Genomic DNA, 20929 nt, shown 5'->3' with positions numbered 1-20929 from the left:
CCAGAAAAACATCTATTTCTGCTTTATCGACTATGCCAAAGCCTTTCACTGTGTGGATCACAATAAACTGTGGAAAATTCTGAAGGAAATGGGAATATATGCAGGTCAGGAAGCAACAGTTAGAACTGGACATGGAACAACAGACTGGTTCCAAATAGGAAAAGGAGTACGTCAAGGCTGTATATTGTCACCCTGCTTATTTAACTTCTATGCAGAGTACATCATGAGAAACGCTGGGCTGGAAGAAGCACAAGCTGGAATCAAGATTGCCGGGAGAAATATCAGTAACCTCAGATATGCAGATGACACCACCCTTATGGCAAGAAGTGAAGAGAAACTAAAAAGCCTCTTGATGAAAGTGAAAGAGGAGAGTGAAACAGTTGTCTTAAAGCTCAACATTCAGAAAACTAAGATCATGGCATCTGGTCCCATCACTTCATGGGAAATAGATGGGGAAACAGTGGAAACAGTGTCAGACTTTATTTTTTTGGGCTCCAAAATCACTGCAGATGGTGATTGCAGCCATGAAATTAAAAGAGGCTTGCTCCCTGGAAGGAAAGTTATGATCAACCTAGATAGCATATTCAAAAGCAGAGACATTATTTTGCCAACAAAAGTCCATCTAGTCAAGGCTATGGTTTTTCCTGTGGTCATGTATGGATGTGAGAGTTGGACTGTAAAGAAAGCTGAGCGCCAAAGAATTGATGCTTTTGAACTATGGTGTTGGAGACGACTCTTGAGAGTCCCATGGACTGCAAGGAGATCCAACTAGTCCATTCTAAAGGAGATCAGTCCTGGGTGTTCTTTGGAAGGAATGACGCTGAAGCTGAAACTCCAGTACTTTGGCCACCTCATGCAAAGAGCTGACTCATTGGAAAAGACTCTAATGCTGGGAGGGATTAGGGGCAGGAAGAGAAGGGGACCACAGAGTATGAGATGGCTGGATAGCATCAGCGACTCGATGGACATGAGTTTGAGTGAACTCCGGGAGTTGGTGATGGACAGTGAGGCCTGGCGTGCTGCAATTTATGGGGTAGCAAAGAGTCGGACACGACTGAGCTGAACTGAACGTTTCTAAACTATGTTCTGAACCAGAATAATACCACCTACCTTCCTAAGCTAATGAAATATGCACGGCTCAGGAGAGCGGGTTGCTATCTTTTTCTCCCAAAGGATATGATTTCTCCTGTCCGTGCCTCTGCCCTGTAATCTTGTTTGGTTTTCATTTTTATCTACTGTGGTTCCAACCATCGGATGTTTATCACATGCCCCACAACAGACGCCCGAACTAGATTACAAGCTCTCTTCTGCAAGGAGTGATTCACGCCGGTAGACAATCCTAAGAAAATGAGCACAATGACGAGCGCATAGTAAATGCTCCAAGGACACGTATGGAATTAACTCGAAGTGGACTAGAAAGAAAAGGTGAATCAGAGGCTGAAGGGAACTCCTAAGGGTATTACTCAGAAAACCGAGCTGTCCAAACAAAATCCTGAGTGGAGAGGTCTGGAGGCAAATTCCAAGCCGCAGAAACGTGAAAAGAAGTGGGGTAACCCTAATGATGGCAGTGATGAAATTCCCAGGTTGCGGACGGGACTCGGGCGGACCTCCAGAAGCAGAAACCCCACCCACCCCGGAAGAGCTCCCCCTGCTCAGACTCTCCGGGAGCCTCCCAGCCCCGCCCCTCTTCCGTGGGCTCGGCCCCGGCGGCTGCGCAGTGGCGCGCGCATAGGCGGAGCGGCGCACGTAGGCGGGGCGGCGCGCGCCGCGGTCAGCTGACTGTCCCGGCTGGCACGTGACTTGCTCCATAGGCGCCGGGGTCGAGGAAGCTGTGAGGCCGGAGCTTAGGTCGGGGAGGGATGGAGCGCTGAGCCGTTAACGCCTGCCAGGCTGTCCACCTCTCTGCCTGTTACTGCAGCCACGTCCTCGTTTGACACTTCCGTGGGTCAGTGAGCGATGGCTACCCCGCCTCGGAAACCCCGGCCGGGCCGAAGCTCGCGCTGCGGTCGCCTCTTGGGAGGGATGGGGGCGGGCGCGGGGGCCGAGACTGTGGCGTTGGAGCCGCCGGCTGGGCGGCCGTGTCTGGTTTCTTAGCGCGAGTTTGTCGCCGCCGTGGGCCTGGGTTCTGTCTCTTAAGGGGAAGGGAAGGAGGGGAAAAGAGAAAGGGCCCTAGGGACTGTTCTGTGGCAGAGGCAGGCATAAACACTGCGGGTCTGAGGCGTTTCTCCTTGGGTTGGGGTAAGGGTCACAGCGAATCCTCGCTCAGGGAGACGAAAGGTAACAGTGGCCCAGATGAGGATCCGGGGTGGTGTGTGTGAGGTCACAGCGAGCGGGACAGTCTCCCCTGGGCGTATGTGCTTGCGAATAAGGTGATGGCAGTTTAGAGGGTCTAGGAGACCCTCACCGAGGACGCAGGGTCCCTGTGACGGGGAAAAACCAGGATTCCAGAGAACTCAGACCGTGGTTTTTGTTTTTTTTTAAATTAGAATGGGGGAAGAGTAGGCAAGAAACCGTGAAAAGGAACTGAAGGAGAGAGTCACACAGGCAAATTGAATCCCCTAGAAACAGAAGAGCAAAGGGAGAAAAGATTAGATTGTGTTTGCACCCCTCACTGAGGGTCATTGTAACTACCTCCCCCCCGCCCACCGCAAACAGCCCTGAACTACACAGGAGATGTTGGATCATTTGGGGGTTGGGGAGACTCCTTTGTGAAGATCTGTTTCGGCCTTCCGAACTTATCCTTTGGTACTCTACTCCCGAATACCTTTTATTGAACAACAGTCACAGGAATTACGTTTTTTGTTTTTTTTTAATTATTGTGTTTTTTACTGCCCTGGGTCTTCCTTGTTGTGAGCCGGCTTTCTCCAGTTGCCGCGGGGGGGGATACTCCCTAGCTGTGGTGTGCAGGTTTCTCAAGCTGTGTGCTTTTTTGTGAAGCACAGACTCTAGCGCGCTGGCTCAGTAGTCTTGGTTTAGTTGTCCTGAGGCATGTGGGATCTTCCTGGCCGGGGATCGAACCCATGTCGCCTGCATTGCGAGTCAGATCCTTCACCGCTGGGCCGTCCAGGAAGCCCCTTTCTTGTTTGTTTTGTTCTCACAGGTCTTTGAGAGGAAGTAGATAAAAGTGCCATTCATCGTGTAGACTGGGACCTATCTAGATAGACTCTTGGATCTAGAAACAGATCAAATGATGTGTTTTAAGTCTAGCGTAACTTTTACTGTCTTCTGACTGCCAATTACCTGCCCAGTACTTAACCACAGCCTCTCTAGAGAGAAGGGTGAGTTTCTCCTAGTGCATTCTTTCTTTTGATTCAGCACTTTCGGTGAAACTTGAGTAGGACAGCTTCAAAGGGATTCTGCAGCAGTGGTCAGTGCTTTAAAAACCGCTTTTTAGTTAGTTTGGGTGAAGCTGTTCAGTTTACAGTTCAGCTGGAGGAGATAATAAGCAGCAGGGTGGGCACAAGGTGCTCAGCTTGTCAATCACGGTTCTCTGGCAACCAGCACGTCTCAAATTGTGCTCAAGAGGGAGCCTCGGGTTTATGTCTCAGAACCCCCGGATCTTTTTCTCTCCCCGGTGTATCTTGCAGGGACTAGATAAAATCTAAGGAAACAGTACTCGGGATCTGACTAAAGTAAATGCTGTGAGCTAGATGGTCCGTGTATAGAACTGGGCAGTAAATGATCGCTTTTATTATTTGTTGTCAGTCTTCGGAGCCTTATTTACATTAGTTCTCTCTACCTAAAAAGAAACATTTGGGCTTCAAAAGTCGGATTCTCTGATTATTTCCACAACTTTGTAAATAATTGCATTGGCCAAAGAGCAAAGCTGGAATGCCAAAATAAACCTTTGCCAAAGGGTCTCCTTGCGGTCCACCAGTCCCTAAGTGATCAGTATTCCTTTTGAGCTTGAGTCTGCTTGGTCATGTATGGATGTGAGAGTTGGATTGTGAAGAAAGCTGAGCGCCGAAGAATTGATGCTCTTGAACTGTGGTGTTGGAGAAGACTCTTGAGAGTCCCTTGGACTGCAAGGAGATCAACCCTGGGATTTCTTTGGAAGGAATGATGCTAAAGCTGAAACTCCAGTACGTTGGCCACCTGATGCGAGGAGTTGACTCATTGGAAAAGACTGATGCTGGGAGGGATTGGGGCCAGGAGGAGAAGGGGACAACAGAGGATGAGATAGCTGGATGGCATCACTGACGCGATGAACTTGAATCTGAGTGAACTCCGGGAGTTGGTGATGGACAGGGAGGCCTGGCGTGCTGTGATTCATGGGGTTGCAGAGAGTCGGACACGACTGGAGTGACTGAACTGAACTGTACTGCTTAGGGGTAACTACAGTTTGCACCAAATGTGTGTATGTGTTCAGTCCCTCAGTCATGTCTGACTCTTTGTGACCCAATGGAAATACATACCTCTTAGTTGAATTTTGTTTTTGTACGTGTTCTAATCTGTCTGCCAGAGTAAACCTTTTCACTCTTTGGCTGTGCAACTTTATACCTTTTTATTTACAATCTAATTCATGTTCAGGTCACATTTCACTGATATTTTAAAGACATAGTAGAAACCATTAGCATGGTGCTCTTGGAAAGACAGCTCAAGCAGTGAAACCAGGCAATCTAAATTTTCTTTTCGACATGAGTGATACTTGGAACTAGAAAATTCAAACTCTATTCTTAATAATGAAGCAAAATTCTGTTCCACAGGTGTAGCAAATCTGTATATTTATTGAGTTCCAAGAGGAGTCCTTAGGGCAGTGGAGGAGAGGTGCCTTGGTCCCATTATAGACCAGAAGATGCAACCTTAGCTCTGTATTTGAAAATAAAATGCTAGACAAATGTAAAAATGGTATTTTATAGAAAGAGGTTGATGTATCTTTTAAGATACTTTATGCAAACTATCCATGAATAGGAAATTATTTGTAAATAAAGGTGGTTAACAGGTGGATTGACTTAACCATGACAGTGTTTTGTTGTTGTTAACGAGCTAAGCCTGTAGTTTAGTGTTTCTCCATGGGTGTTGTTGGCATTTTGGACAGAACTGCCTCTTGTTTGGCCACCAGCTGCTAAATGGTGGTAGTGACCCCCCATGTTGGGACAACCTAAAATGATCTCAGACATTTCCATACTTCTCCTTGAGGAGAGAGGTACAATTTGGTTGTAAAACACCCTTTGCGATGGCATCCTTTATCTGTTGAACATACACCTGAGTGCTTCTTAGTGACAGGCCCTCTACTATATGTTGGGGGCATAGAGGTTAAGAGTCGTGTTTTAGTAAACTTGCATGTAAAATGTATGTAGTCACTAGCTCTGTAACCTTGGGCAAGACTTCATTAACTGCCCTCTCATCTGCAACTAAGGGTGGTGATACCATCTTCCTCGAAGGAATCAAGTACAGAATTGCTTAGCATGTTGAGTGCTGATCACATAGTGCATATTCAATAAGTGGTTGTCATTACCAGGAAACAGGATCTCAAGCTTACTTGAGTGATGAATTGGGGAGAGCAAACATGAAATTAAAAGACGCTTACTCCTTGGAAGAAAAGTTATGACCAACCTAGATAGTATATTCAAAAGCAGAGACATTACTTTGCCGACTAAGGTCCATCTAGTCAAGGCTATGGTTTTTCCTGTGGTCATGTATGGATGTGAGAGTTGGACTGTGAAGAAGGCTGAGCGCCGAAGAATTGATGCTTTTGAACTGTGGTGTTGGAGAAGACTCTTGAGAGTCCCTTGGACTGCAAGGAGATCCAACCATTCCATTCTGAAGGAGATCAACCCTGGGATTTCTTTGGAAGGAATGATGCTAAAGCTGAAACTCCAGTACTTTGGCCACCTCATGTGAAGAGTTGACTCATGGGAAAAGACTCTGATGCTGGGAGGGATTGGGGGCAGGAGGAGAAGGGGAAGACCGAGGATGAGATGGCTGGATGGCGTCACTGACTCGATGGACATGAGTCTGAGTGAACTCCGGGAGATGGTGATGGACAGGGAGGTCTGGCGTGCTGCGATTCATGGGGTCGCAGAGAGTCAGACATGACTGAGCGACTGAACTGAACTGAACTTGTTTCAAGTCTTTGGCTTGTTGGATTTCAGGCTAGAATACATCCTCTTAGAGATATTAACACCTTCTGGTGAAAAATGTGGTGGTGTGATTCAGTCACTATTATCAGATACCAACCTGAAAGAGAAGGGAAGTAACGTTTTAGGAGACAATTAGTGTAGAGTCAGGGAGTTCCCTGGCATGGAAGGAATTGTTTGGTCCCTGGGTCAGTGTTGAGTTGCCTGTGGCAGAGAGGAAGTGTCTGGGTGATCCGAAGGTTCTGGTGATTCCTTTCAGTAATGGTACAGTGCCTTTCTTGCCTGTCTGTGGATTCAACTTGCTTTAGCAGAAGTTGCAAGAGATTTTTTTTTTTAAACATTGTGTTATGTGTTGTTATCTTTCTGGCTTGTTTCTGTTTTTATGATGGCATCTATGCCTAAGTAAGGCTTGGCTTTTGCAAATGTATTTCTAGCCAGATACAAAGATGTAAAAAAAAAGATGGCCATTAATAAAATACATCTACTGAAGGTCTTTCACATTTCAGTATGTTTATGGCATGAAGTTCAGGTACTCCTTGATGTGGTTACAGGCCATCTATAAGTGCTGTTTCAGTTGAAGACAAAAGAACACAAAAGTTAAGAAAGAAGGTGTGTATCCTAACAATTTTAAACTTACATATAAATCACTAAAGTCTCCCTTGGGAGGTAAAATTCCTTGTTGTTATTGGAAGCTTTTATTTAAACAAGCTTTATTGTGAGCAAGCCTCTCCAGCAATCCCAGTTAAGATGTTTCCTTGTTGAAGGATAGAATTTAGCATTCGGAATTATTCATTCATTCAGAAGTTATCATTCAGGTAATTATTCTTACCTTTTATTTGTGTGGTATTAAAATTTCAGGGGAAGGATTAGCAACCTTTTAGGATTGATGGATTGTGGCTGTTTTGCACCGTGATCAGCTCTGTTTGAAGTTGATGTGTCACAGTTGGAAGGCTGTGTGATATTTCACAATGAAGTATTCCTCCTTGTGCAGGTTGAAATAAGCCACTTTAGTGAACAGCTTGGTATTTTCAAGGACTGTAAAATGATGTTTTTTTGCATGTAGACCCCCATCAGTCTTCATTGTGAAATTTAAATTTACTGTGAAAGGTGATTGCATTTCAGAGACTGAGTGTTGATTTCTTGAAAGCAGTTAAATATTGGAGCACTTATTGGGATGCTCTATTTTCTGTGGTTGCCCCTGTCTTGGGTCAGGCTCTTACTTTCATCCACAAAAGAAGTGCTAGTAGCTGTTTTGAGTTTATTATCCTCACCTCTTGTGTTATCATGATAGTTGTTATTTACTCTTCTTTTAGGGTAGGGGATTTTGGGGATTCTGTGGGATTTTAGTGCTCCTGAATCCATGACCCCTGCAGTGGAAGCACAGGCTTAACCACTGGACTGTCAGGCAAGTCCCTGCTTTACTCTTTTTATTTCACGTCCTAATCACTTGTGGTTGGAAAATAATACACTGCCTTTAAATTCTTAGAAGTGGGTGATACAGTAATGAAATAAACAGGCTCTGAGCTTTGAACCCAGGATTTCCTTTCTTCTTTCCTTCCCTCCATTTTGAAAAAGACTTGTTACTGTTTAAAAAAATAATTAAAAAAGCATACTGATTGCAGTCAGACAAGATAGAAGTGTTTAAGAAATTTGACTAGTGTTTCTCTTGTGCCTCCAGTATAGTCTGCTTGACTTTTTTTATCTCGTCATGTGCCTTGTTTTCTTTCTACTCCTTGGAGGAGGGCATGGCAACCCACTCTAGTATTCATGCCTGGAGAATCCATGGACAGAGGAGCCTGGCAGGCCACAGTCCACAGCGTCACAAAGAGTTGGACACAACTGAATCAACTTAACATGCACAGCCTCCCATTACCTAGAGCAATTTTTTTAAATTAAAAACAAAACAAAACTTGTGGCACCCTAGCTCCCCAATCAGGGCTCGAACCCCTGTCCCTGCATTGGAAGGTGGAGTCTTAACCACTGGACCTCCAGGGGAAGTCCCTAGAGCAGTTTTTTTAGCCCTGGAAAAAATTTTCAAGACGTTTTGGGAGTGAATCAGGACTCTACAGTGTGGTCACAAAACCACCTATTTATATATATGGCATTTAAAATCCTCTATATTCTGTCCTTCACAAATGAAATAAAATTGTGTGTTTCTTGAGCAAAGCAATAGTTTACCCAGATTTTGTTGTGTTTTGTACCTGATTTCATATATCATTTTGCTTTTCACTTATTTTTTAAGTTCATAAGCCACCAATAGAAAGCATGCGAAAAGTGGGTTGATATATTTAAAGTTTCTACATTCCATAGAACAAAAATCATTCCTGCATTATAGAACTGACAATACTGTGTGATTCTTGATAGTGATGATATGACATGTAGCTATCTTATTAAGGAACAGTTGCCATTTCATGTAACATTATTGTATAATTCACTAAATAATCATGGAAATGCTTATTTTACAACACTGGTTCTAAAACCTGACTGATCATCTTGATTTACTTGAAGGACTTAACAAGAAAATTTTAAAAAAGGGTCCTGGGTCTTACCCAGTATAGATTCATGGAATATAGGAGCAAAAAAGCATCCTGGATATGGGAATCCAATCCTCTCATTTTGCAAATGACATTTATACAGACGATGACATGCAGAACTGGGATTAGATTCCAAGTCTTCATATTCTCAGTGCAGTGCCCTGGTGGTTACATTGCGTTTCCTTTGGAAACTGGCCTTTGGATTCTTTATGGCTGCAGTTCCCAGTGAGATAAAAAGACCTTGCTCTCATGCTTCAGGCACAGGTACATTCCAGCAAAAGAATGACTAGAGAGCTTTAAACTAGGCAGTTGGCAGAGCTCTTGGTGCTGAAGGGTTTATGAATACCTTATGAATCCCTGGGGCATCCCGAGGAATCCCAGGAAGATCAGATCTTAATTGGTAGGGCTATGTTAGCCCCAGAGTAAAGATTTAGACCTAACCTAACAAAGTATTGGGCTGGCCAGAATTTTCTTTTGGGGTTTTTCCTTAAGATTTTACAAGAAAACCCAAAATAATTTTTTGGCCAACCCATTGTAACAACCAGCCTTGAATGAAACATGCTAAAAGCTTAAGTAACTTAAGACTGTCAGAACAAAGCGCAACATACTTTTATTAATATTTATTTTTTTGGTTGCACCAAGTGTCTTGCAGATCTTAGTTCCCTGATTAGGGATTGAACCTGGCCCCTCAGGAGTGAAAGTGGAGTCCCAACCATTGGACCACCTGGGAATCCCCCCTTTTTTTAAAAAAAAAAAAAATTTTTTAAAAACGTAACATTGTTTAAAATTTTTTAAAATTAGGTTTTATTGGAGTAGAGTTGCTTTACAGTTGTGTTAGCTTTTGTATAGCAAAGTGAGTCTGCTGTATGTTCACATACATTAAAACACAGCATTCTTAACACAAAATCCAGTGATCAACAGTTCAATGTTGTGAATTACAGATATGCTCAGGGATTTGATAGAAAACATGGAAATAATGAAGAAAGTTTTAAAAGACGGAACTTACAAGGCTGAAAAGTACATCTAGAGTGAAAAATTCACTCCTTGAGACAAATAGCAGATAACTGTAAAGAAGAGGTCAACCAACCAGAAGATGTAGCAAGAAAGTTTCTAAACTGAAGTGTAGAGAGAAAAACAGTTGAAAAAAAAGAATGGAAGCTCAGTGACCTATGGGACAGTGTCAGGTGGTTTAATATAGATGCCATATCTGTCTCAGAAAAGGGAAAGAGAAGCAGGAAAAAATTTTGAAGAAAATGAATTTTGTCCTGAAATGTTGAAAACTCTAAACACAGTTTCAGGAGTCTCTCTGAACTACAAGCAGGATAAATCCTTGTGACCCTGGGGTAAGTGAATCATAGAAAAAGTTGATAAACTGGGCATCAGAATTGAAAACTTCTACTCAAGAGCACCATTAAGGAAAGGAAAGGCACAGAATACATGTTTTATACACACACAACATGTCAAAGAAATTGCACCAAGATCATACAAAAAACTAACTCAGAAAGGTCAATGCAATTAAAAAAAAAAGGACACAATATTTGAATAGAAACTTCACAAAGAAGATATACAACTGGCTGATACGGTGAAAAGATCCTGAACCGTAGCCATCATGGAAATGAGAGCTGCAACCCACTGGAATAGCTCAAACTAAGAAGGCTGATAGCGCTAAGTGTTAGTGGACGTGTGAGACAACTGGAACCGTGTATCTTGCTAGTGAAATGCAAAATGCTTCATCTACTTTGGAAAAGTTTGATGAAAGTTAAATATAGGTTAATCATTTGACTCAGAAATTCTACTTCTAGATGTTTATCCAAGATAAATGAACATGTATTTTCACAAAAGCTTGAAAAAGGAATGTTCTTTGTTGTTAGTGGCCCCAAACCGGTTACAATCCAAATGTCTTATCAACAGGTGAATGGAACTGCAAACCATAGTACATTCATGTAACGGAACACTAAGAGGTAAAACAGAATGAGTCGCTACACAGGACATGGACAGTCAAAGCCATGCTGAGCAAAGGAAGCCAGATACAAAAGGGAATGCAGTGTGGACTTCCATTTACACAGGAATTCTAGATCAGGCCCAGTGAGCCTGAAAGTGAAAGTGAAGTCGCTCAGTCGGGTCCAACTCTTTGCGACCCGTGGACTGTAGCCCACCAAGCTCCTCCATCCATGGGATTCTCCAGGCAAGAATACTGGAGTGGGTTGCCATTTCCTTCTCCAAGGAATTCTAGATCAGGCCCAATGAGCCTAGAGTGTGACAAAACAGGTTAGCGTCTGCCCAAGGTCCGCAGTGGGGTTGGGACTGACTGACCCTACATGTGAGGGAAGGGTTTGGGAAGACAGAAAGAAATGTTCTTAAGCTTGGTTTTGGTGGTGGTTACACAGGTGTATGTGTTTGTCAAAAACTCATCTAACTGTGCTCTTATGGGTACATTTTACTGTATATAAATGATATTTCAGTGAAATTGATTTTTCTTTTAATGTAAAGGAAGTAAAGGGGACCTAACCAATTTATAAGCAAGGTACTTTATTACCTTGTTTCATCTTCACTTATGTATTCATTCAGAAATATTCAACACATAGTTTTTGAGGTTTTGCATACCAGCTTCTGTGCCAGCTGCTGAGAATACACTTGTGAGCAAAAACTATCATGCTTTCCACCTCCTCTAATGTGCAGTTTATTTGGCAGAAAGATATCAATAAAAAGTGTCAAGGAAATATTGAAAAGGTGCTATGAGGGCATATAACCCATTCATGCTTAGCATATAAGCATGTGATATGTGGCACTCGTGATATATGACATGATAATGCACTTTACTATATATTCATAATTTATGAGGCATTTGCTGTGCCTTGGTTTCTTCTTTTATAACTACTGTCCATCCAGCATGCTAAATGAGTTAATCCATATAAACTGTTTTAACTGGTGCTGGTAGATAGGAAGTGCGCAAGAAGTATTGGCTGCTATCTTGATGACATTTGACAGTTATGGTTGTCCAGTGTTGCAGGGTACTAGGTGTGCTAAGGGAACACTCAGGTAGGACCGGGTTTGGGGGAAGAGATTAGGAGTTTGACTAGAAATATTTTTTTGTTTTTGTTTTTTGAGATATTCAGGTGAAAATGTCTTGTAGTCGAGACATGTTGGGTACAGCTCTGGATGCACAGAGGAGCCTAGGCTGGAGCTAACAGTTTGGGAGTGTTCAGCATCTAAACTGGAATCACCTTGAGTATAAAAAAGACCACCCAGAGGGCAACCGAATACACGTATAACAGAGGGACCTAAACCTTGATCTGAGTTTTGAGGAATGCCTTTTAAATCATTTTCTCTTTTGTTTAACATGTGATTTGCCTATGTTAATGCCTGACTTCCAGTATAGAAGATGGAACAAAGGGAAATAATTAGGCATAAAAACCAGTGAGTTGAAGCAGTCAGCAGAGGTAGAAGTGTCCAGACTTTTTGGACAGGTTTGACTCTGTTTCTGTGCAGCTCAGAGAGAAAGAGAAATGTTTTGTAACATGGATTTCATTTTTTTACCATCCCTTTCCCCCTCACACACATACATATGTTCATCTGCAGAGATTAGTTTGTTGGAACTGAGCTTAAATTGTACTTAAATTTCAAAGAGAAAAATTTTTATGTGACTTGTCTAAGTGACCAGATAACAGTGGGCATTGTTTAAAAAATAAAGAATTTGTTTAAAAACAGATTTTGCAGAAGACTTACAGATGCCTTTCTCATGAGCAGTTCTTACATTTATCCTTAGATACTTCAGTAGCTTGTCTTTCCCATCAGGTTCCTCTTGTATAGTTAGTTTCCTTTGACCAGAGGACAGAAGAAATGAGGCCATTGCTTTGCCTAAAGTACTTGGAGGTTCTTTCTCAATCCCTCTTTTTTATATTTCTGTATTCACACTTAAAATAACGAAAGACAAAGGCTTAGTTACTTGCAGCTTTATCAATTTTTAATGTCTATGTTACTCTCAGGTTTTCTGAAAGACTCTTAAGTTAAAAAAAAAGTTTAAATTTTAAATATTTTTCTTGGCTCTTATTTTTTTTCCTCTAATCAGATTTTTTGATTGGAGTCATTGGTATATTTCACTTTATCATAAAACAAGCATTTATAAACTCCCTGATATTGACAGGAATTGCATGTGTTGGGCTTTCAGGGCATTAGATAAGAAGGTATGATTTTGGTCCTTCAGGATTTCCCAGTCAGGTGGAGAGGAAAAAATGTTATGAAAAAATGAAGCAGAATAGTGTGATAACTGCATTATAGTGGCATTGATAAGATAGTAAGTAAACAAGATAATTCCTACTTGGGATACTGGGAACAACCTTTGAAGGCCAGAGGGGACTCTAGTTCTATTTAGAAATAACATGACATTATTTCATTCAACCCTAATGAAAACTCACTAAGTCGGGCAAATATTTATTTATAAATGAGAAAATGTGGTCCTCTTTCTTATTTCTTGAAATCTTTTGAAAACCTGTTGGCTGAAAAAGATTTTCTAGAACTCTAAGTGGTATGATAGTGACATCTACTGTAATAGCTCATATTGTTACAGTCTTTGAAGAAACTGCAGTTTAGATAATTTAACAGTGTCATAAGGAGGACGTTAAAAATTGATTCCATCACCTGCCATTTTTCGAGGATAGGAGGTGTAAAAATGTGTCATCAAAGACTGGTTTTCTGGCCAGGCTGAGTGCTTTGTCTGGGCCTGCCATCACTATAAAAGCTCTGTTTAGTTTGTTGGCCATTTAAGAGAGTATAGTTCTTAGTGCAGCTTTGTTTTTTTTCCAGTAATGTTGGAAAAATCATCTTAGAGTAGGATTCTTGAGAGATTGATTTAGTACCGGCATCTGTATTTTTATCAGTCTCATCTCTCTGAGTATGTTTTTTAATCGGTAAATGGAAAGGATCATATGTATCTTACAGAGGTGTTAGGAAGATTAATTGAGATGACAGTGTATAAGACATTTAGAGCAGTACCTAGTTTATGGTAGATGCTCTTGAAATGGAAGTTAGGAAAAAAAACAAGTATATAGAATGACATCTATGATCACCTTCAATTGTGTAATGACTGTTGCTAATTCACTTCAGTCATGTCCGACTCTGTACGACCCCATAGATGGCAGCCTACCAGGCTCCTCCGTCTCTGGGATTCTCGAGGCAAGAACACTGGAGTGGGTTGCCATTTCCTTCTCCAATGCATGAAAGTGAAGTCGCTCAGTCGTGTCCGACTCGTAGTGACCCCATGAACTGCAGCCCACCAGGCTCCGCCGTCCATGGGATTCTCCAGGCAAGAGTACTGGAGTGGGGTGCCACTGCCTTCTCCGTGTAATGGGCTTCTAAAATTAGGAAGTGAAGTGAAGTCGCTCAGTTGTGTCCGACTCTTTGTGACACCATGGACTGTAACCTATCAGGCTTTTCTGTCCATGGGATTTTCCAGGCAATAGCACTGGAGTGGATTGCCATTTCCTTCTACCAGCAGATCTTCCCGACCCAGGGATCGAACCCAGGTCTCCTGCATTGTAGACAGACGCTTTACCATCTGAGCCACCAGGGAAGTCCATTGTAATTAACTGTCATGCCTTACATTTTAAAGGAAATGTAAATTTGCAGAGTTCTTTCACATTCATTATTTGATTTGTCATCAGAACAACTTTGTAAGACAGTTAATCTTCTATCTAAGACTCCAAATTTCAGGAAAGGTTTAAAAACAAGCTGTGGTAGTAGAAAGTTTATGTTGGTTATTGTGAAAGCATATTAAAGTAGAAACAATGATACTGTTATATTGAGTTCTTTTATATTTGTGTTTTCGTGCTTACCTGCTTACATTCCCAAGAGGTTTGGCTTTGGGCTTTGTTTTTGTGTGTGAGAGAGAGAGAGGGGAGGGAGGGGAAAGGGGAGAAGGAGAGAGGTTGGGGAAGAGGGTTGTGTGCTTAATGGAACTCTGGAAAGTGAGAGCCACAGCCTCTTACTGAGATCCAATAGTGTTGTATGTTTTGCACCCCTCCCAGGCATGTTTTAAATAAAAGACTGATTTACAAGGCTGATTGGCAGTATTTTTTCGTGTGTGCAACTTTGTAAGCAGTTGATGGCCATTAAGTATATGCTAGGGATTGAGATTAGTTTGACTGGGGATTAGAATTTGGCTGACCTTGTAGGATTTGCTAAACCAGATGTGGCAAATTTATTTGGTGGCTACTGTTGAAGTGCATTGATTCAGTTCTTTTTCAAAGGTCAGAGTTATATATGGTTTTTCTCTTCCTGTTTAGGTTTTTTATTTTAAAAATTTGAGATAAACCCATTAATTGATGACTCTCCAACTTCTTTGGGGGATTGAAACTGTTGGGGACTGACATTTTTGGTAGTCTCCCTTCTTGACTAGCTCCCATTTTAGGATGTTGGGTAATTTTTTAAAAATTGTTTACTTCATGTATTAGGTCTTTATCAGCACTTTTTCCTGCTGCTGCTAAGTCACTTCAGTCGTGTCTGACTCTGTGTGACCCCATAGACGGCAGCCCACCAGGCTCCTCTGTCCCTGGGATTCTCCAGGCAAGAATACTGGAGTGGGTTGCCATTTCCTTCTCCAGTGCACTAGTATTGTAAATAAATCACTGTTTCCCATTTATATGGACTTATATCCAGGTAAGTAAATTTGACTTTATTTAGGATTGTATGCCAATGTTGAATGAGTTTTGCAACGCTGTGCTTATCACTCTGAAATAATTTAGAAACAAGTGGTAGTGAGTGTATTTTTAGTTTGTTTTGTTTTACATTTCAGAGTCTTAATTTTGGAAGATACATCTGGTAAACAACATGACTGAGTTCTGGCTTATATCAGCTCCTGGGGAGAAAACATGTCAGCAAACATGGGAGAAATTGCATGCAGCAACTACAAAGAACAACAACCTTGCAGTTTCTTCAAAGTTCAACATTCCTGACTTAAAGGTAAACCTGTGCTGTGCAGAGTAGTTCATTGTGTAGGAAAGGACAGCTGTCTCTGCTTACCTTTTGGTCGAAATGAGATACCCAGGTTCTTTCGAGAGAAAATTCTATGGATTGGCATAATTTACAACTTACCTTGTTCTTTCTAATTTTCAGATTTTAGATAACAAGGAAATTGAGGTTTCTTTGAAGAAAACTACTAAAACAAAGTAACATTTTCCCCTAAACTTTTGTGCTTTTCTAAATTATAATTTAAATTTTAATGAGAAATCTTATGAAAATACTTGATGTGTTACTTTCACAAGGGAGAATTTTAGAAGTGAGAAATCTTAGGAATATGTATTCTTAAATATCACAGTGAGTACGTTTTTCTGTTACTCATGTAATACTCACTGATATTGTAACTGTTCTACCATTGCATCTCTTTAAATTATTCTTGGCAAATCTAGTTATTTAATGTAGTTTATCTATTTAATGTTTATTAAACATCAGTAACCTAGCAACCTCTAAGTGAAGCAGACTCCCAGTAATCAGCTGACTGAACTTTTGTAATGGATGGAAAAGATCATGAGATTCATATTTTGCTGGTTAACCAAATGAGACAGTTATACACAGCACTCATTTAAGAAATACTTAAAGCCCTTTGATACACTCCTATAGACTGTGGGCATTTCTTCTAAAATGTGTTCATTTATACATACTTGGTTTTGTGTACAAATTAAATTACAGGGAATTCTCTGGTGGTCCAGTGGTTAGAACTCCGCGCTTCCACTGCAGGGGACGCAGATCGATCTGGGGTCTGGGAAATAAATTCCCACATGCCCTGTGGCATGGCTAGTAATAATAAAGATTCCTTTAAAAAAAAGACCAAAAAACCTAAATGGAACTAAAGACCCTCTGATGCACAGCCCTGGATCCACTTTTAAAAGCTGCTAATGTAAACCACAACTTCAAGTGAACCCTCCCATTGGGCAGGACAAGTAGAGGCACTTGCCTGCTCTTGTGGAATCTTCACATCTAAACGGTGGTCCTCATAAATTAGAAGATTTTCTTGTACAATAGCTTTGAAATGTCTTGCATTTTTTAACCATATTTGCATATTGTGAAATAAAATATGGAGAACTTAAGATCTGCAGGCCTTTCAAATCAAGGTGCTGTATTACCTTGTTTTTTTAAAAAAGGATGAAATCTAAGAAATAAAATGTTGTATTTCCCTTCTAGGTCGGCACACTTGATGTCTTGGTTGGTTTGTCAGATGAACTGGCTAAACTCGATGCATTTGTAGAAGGGTAATGTATTTATCTATATGCACAGGCTAGAGCAGAATGAGAGTGGCTATTATCAGGCTCCCTGGGATTGGGTTTATTATTATATATATACATACTCTGCTTATTGAAATGAATTTCGAGATCAGTCAACTTTAGTGCCTTTTCATCCCCCTTCTGTTATCATTACATCCTATTCCCATTAGCAGTTATCCCCTCCCCCCACTACCCACTAATCTGTGTTCTGACACTGTAGATTTGCTTTTTGTGGACATTTCATATAAATGGAATCGGAAAACACGTGGTCTCTTGTGACTGGCTTCTTTGCCTTATAGTGTTAGTTGCTCAGTTGTGTCTTATTTTCTGCAACCCCATGGACTATAGCCTGCCAGGCTTCACTGTCCATGGGATTTCCCAGACAAGAATACTGGAGCAGGTTGCCATTCCCTTCTCCAGGGGATCTTCCGAACCCAGGGATCAAACCCTGGTCTCCTGCATTGCAGGTGTATTCTTTAGCATCTGACCTTCCAGGGAAGCCCTTCTTTGCCTTAGCGTAATGTTTTCAAAAGTTCATCCATGTTGTAGCATGTATCAACATTTAATTTCTTTTTATTACCAAATAATATTACATTGTGCAGATACACTGTATTTTATTAATCCATTCATCAGTTGATGGACATTAAGGTTGTTTCCACATTTTGGCTAATATGAATAAATGCTGCTATGAATATTTGTGTGTATTTATATGTTCATATGTTTTCATTTCTTTTGCGTATGTACCTAGGAGTGGAATTGCTGGGGCATACGGTAACTGTATTTTCAACATTTTGAGGAGCTTGTCTAGTTGTTTTTCAGAGTTGGCTGCACTATTTTACAGTCTCACCAGCGGTGTATGAAGGTTGTGATTTCCCCACATTCTTGATGAGACACTCATTACGATCCATCTTTTTGATTATAGCAGTCCTAATGGATATTAAAGAGTATTTCACTGTGTTTTTGATTTGCATTTCCCTAATGGCTAATAATGTGTTAAGCATTTTTCCATTTGTTTGTTGGCCAGTTGTGTTTCTCTTTGGAGAAATGTCTGTTTGGATCCTTTGCCTGTTTTTTGATTGACTTATTATTCTTTTGATTATTGACTTGTAAGAGTTTTTTATATAGTCTGGATACAACTCTCTTATCAGGTAGGACTTGCAGATATTTTCTCCCATTCTCTGTTTTTTCTTCACTTCCTAGATGGTTTTGCTGTCCAGTTTATCGTTTTTTGTGGCTTATGTTCTTGTCCTTGTATCTAAGAAACCATTGCCTAATCCAAGGTCACAGTTTTGTGTCTATATTTTCTTCTAAGAGTTTTCTAATTTTAGCTGTTATATTTAGGTCTTTTTAATGGGAAATAGATGGAGAAACAGTGAAAACAGTGTCAGACTTTATTTTTTTGGGCTCCAAAATCACCGCGGATGGTGATTGCAGCCATGAAATTAAAAGACGCTTACTCCTTGGAAGAAAAGTTATGACCAACCTAGATAGCATATTAAAAAGCAGAGACATTATTTTGTCAACAAAGGTCTGTCTAGTCAAGGTTATGGTTTTTCCAGTGGTCATGTATGGATGTGAGAGTTGGACTGTGAAGAAGGCTGAGTGCCAAAGAATTGATGCTTTTGAACTGTGGTGTTGGAGAAGACTCTTGAGAGTCCCTTGGACTGCAAGGAGATCCAACCAGTCCATTCTGAAGGAGATCAGCCCTGGGATTTCTTTGGAAGGACTGATGTTAAAGCTGAAACTCCAGTACTTTGGCCACCTCATGTGAAGAGTTGACTCATTGGAAAAGACTCTGATGCTGGGAGGGATTGGGGCCAGGAGGAGAAGAGGACGACCGAGGATGAGATGGCTGGATAGCATCACCGACTCGATGGACGTGAGTTTGAGTGAACTCCGGGAGTTGGTGATGGACAGGGTGTCCTGGTGTGCTGCAGTTCATGGGGTTGCAAAGAGTCGGACACGACTGAGCAACTGAACTGAACTGAACTGAATTCATTTTGTTACTTATTGTATATGGTGTGAGGTAGAAGTCCATCTTCATTCTTTTGACTGTGAATATCCAGTTGTCCTAATGCCATTTGTTAAAAAGACTATTCTCTCTCTGCAGTGAATTGTCCTGACACCCTTGCAAAAATCAGTTGAACATAAATGTAAGAGTTATTAACATTTCTGAACTCTCTTTTGTGTTCCATATTCCTGTCCTTATGCCAGTACCACATTGCCCTCTTTACTGTAGCTTTGTAGTTAGTTTTAAAATCAGAAACTGGGAGTTCTCCAAGTTTACTTAGTCTTTTCAAGATTGTTTTGGTTATTCTGGTTCCTTTCATTTCCATTTGAATTATAGGAACACTCAAATTTCTGCAAAAAGTCAGCTGGAATTTCAGTGGGGATTGTGTAGACTCCGTAGATAATTTCAGGAGTGTTGCCACCCTAGCATATTAAGTCTTTGGTTGGTGAACAGGGGATGTTCTGCCATTTATTGGAAGATCTATTTAGTGATGCTCTTATGTCCAAAATTCAGTTACATTAAAAGATTTTTCTAGATTACAGGTTTAGTTACTTAGGAAATTCAGTTTCTGTGTATTTTGGCTGAAGGTGGGTATGGGATCCTTAATAACTTTCTGTATCTTGATTAATGGACAGAATCAGTCTACAGTCAAATCATTTGAGTCTTGAGATACAGAGCTTTTAATACTTAGGGCTTAGGTAAATAGGTATAATTAGTTAAAAAAAAAAAGAATTTGGGGGAATCTTAAGAAGTGTATATCTGATTGACACTCTTAAGGAACAGGGTTGAATAGAGGGGAACTTCTTCTCCAAATCTATGCAGAAGGGTCTTCCCTTCTGTGTTGTTAGACTTTTCTGAATTGATAGAACCTCAAATGCACTGGCTCTGGTAATAGAGGCTGAGGTGTTTCAGAGAAATCTTTCCACATAACAGCATGTGCTAAGGAAATAAATAGACCTAACGATGTACTAGGCTTCCTAAGTAGGGCTAGTGGTAAAGAACACACCTGTGAGTGCAAGAGATGTAAGAGATGTGAATTTGATCCCTGGGTGGGAAAGATCCCCTGGAGGAGGGTGTGGCAACCCACTCCAGTATTCTTACCTGGAGAATCTCTATGGACAGAGGAACCTGGCAGGCTCTGGTCAATAGAGTCGCACAGAGTTGGACACGACTGCGGTAACAGCACGTATACACGCGAAGTCGTATTCCTGAGTGAAAGGCCAGTTAAGAACCAGTTTTACAGTCGAATTAGGCAAGAAATAATGGAAACTTCAAGTAAGAGGAGGCATTAGGCAATAAAAATGGAAAAAAGAGGATGAAAGCAAGAGTAACAGATTTGCTTTTAAAGGGTTAATAATTCCTTGCATCCGTATAGAGCAAATGTGAAAGTAATTATTGATGATACTCTGAAAAAACTGACTGATGGTAAGAACTGTCTCTTGGTTTCTTAATGTAAGTTTTTAATTAAGAAAAGAGTTTGAGGAAACTTTCTGTGGCTGCCACCTTGAGGTGATTGTCTTTCCTGTTGTCCCACCTACCTCATTACAATGTTAAGTCATGACAAGGAAAGAGACATTGGGAAGGGAGGCTCCTGAAAATATAATTATCAACACTTATTTGGAGCCTTATTCATCAGCTCGATAGCTTTCTAGATTTTTCTTTAAATCAGCAGGATGTCCTGAATATAGTATAAGGTTGGTGCACATTTTTTAGGAAAGTAAGTGTCACACAGATGCAGTTCTTATGCACTGTTATGCAATCATGTCCTTGTCAGTCTCCCTGAAAGATGTGAGGAATTTAAAAAACCATATGGTTCTTAGACTTTGGTAGAATTGATAGATACTAGCTTATAGTGTTCGGAGAAGGCAGTGGCACCCGACTCCAGTACTCTTGCCTGGAAAATCCCATGGACGGAGGAGCCTGGTAGGCTGCAGTCCGTGGGGTCACTAAGAGTCAGATACGGCTGAGTGACTTCACTTTCACTTTTCACTTTCATGCATTGGAGAATGAAATGGCAACCCATTCCAGTGTTCTTGCCTGGAGAATCCC

The 20929-nt window shown here is 41.0% G+C and overlaps 1 protein-coding gene across 1 annotated transcript in view; it reads left to right on the top strand.

The window, feature by feature from the left end:
• Positions 1-1822: 1822 nt before the first annotated feature.
• Positions 1823-20929, top strand: part of ATP6V1C1 (ATPase H+ transporting V1 subunit C1) — a 40082-nt gene continuing 20975 nt past the window's right edge. Inside the window, exons 1-3 of the mRNA XM_068983497.1 lie at positions 1823-1945; positions 15405-15571; positions 16790-16857. Coding sequence (XP_068839598.1) covers positions 15440-15571; positions 16790-16857 — 200 coding nt within the window. The 5' untranslated portion in view covers positions 1823-1945; positions 15405-15439. The remainder of the gene's footprint in view (positions 1946-15404; positions 15572-16789; positions 16858-20929) is intronic.

The sequence above is a fragment of the Capricornis sumatraensis genome, chromosome 11 (assembly GCF_032405125.1).
Source record: "Capricornis sumatraensis isolate serow.1 chromosome 11, serow.2, whole genome shotgun sequence".
In the NCBI taxonomy this organism is placed as follows: Eukaryota; Metazoa; Chordata; class Mammalia; order Artiodactyla; family Bovidae; genus Capricornis; species Capricornis sumatraensis.
The sequence above is the reverse complement of the archived record's forward strand: the minus strand, read 5'-3'. Positions and strand labels throughout refer to the sequence as shown.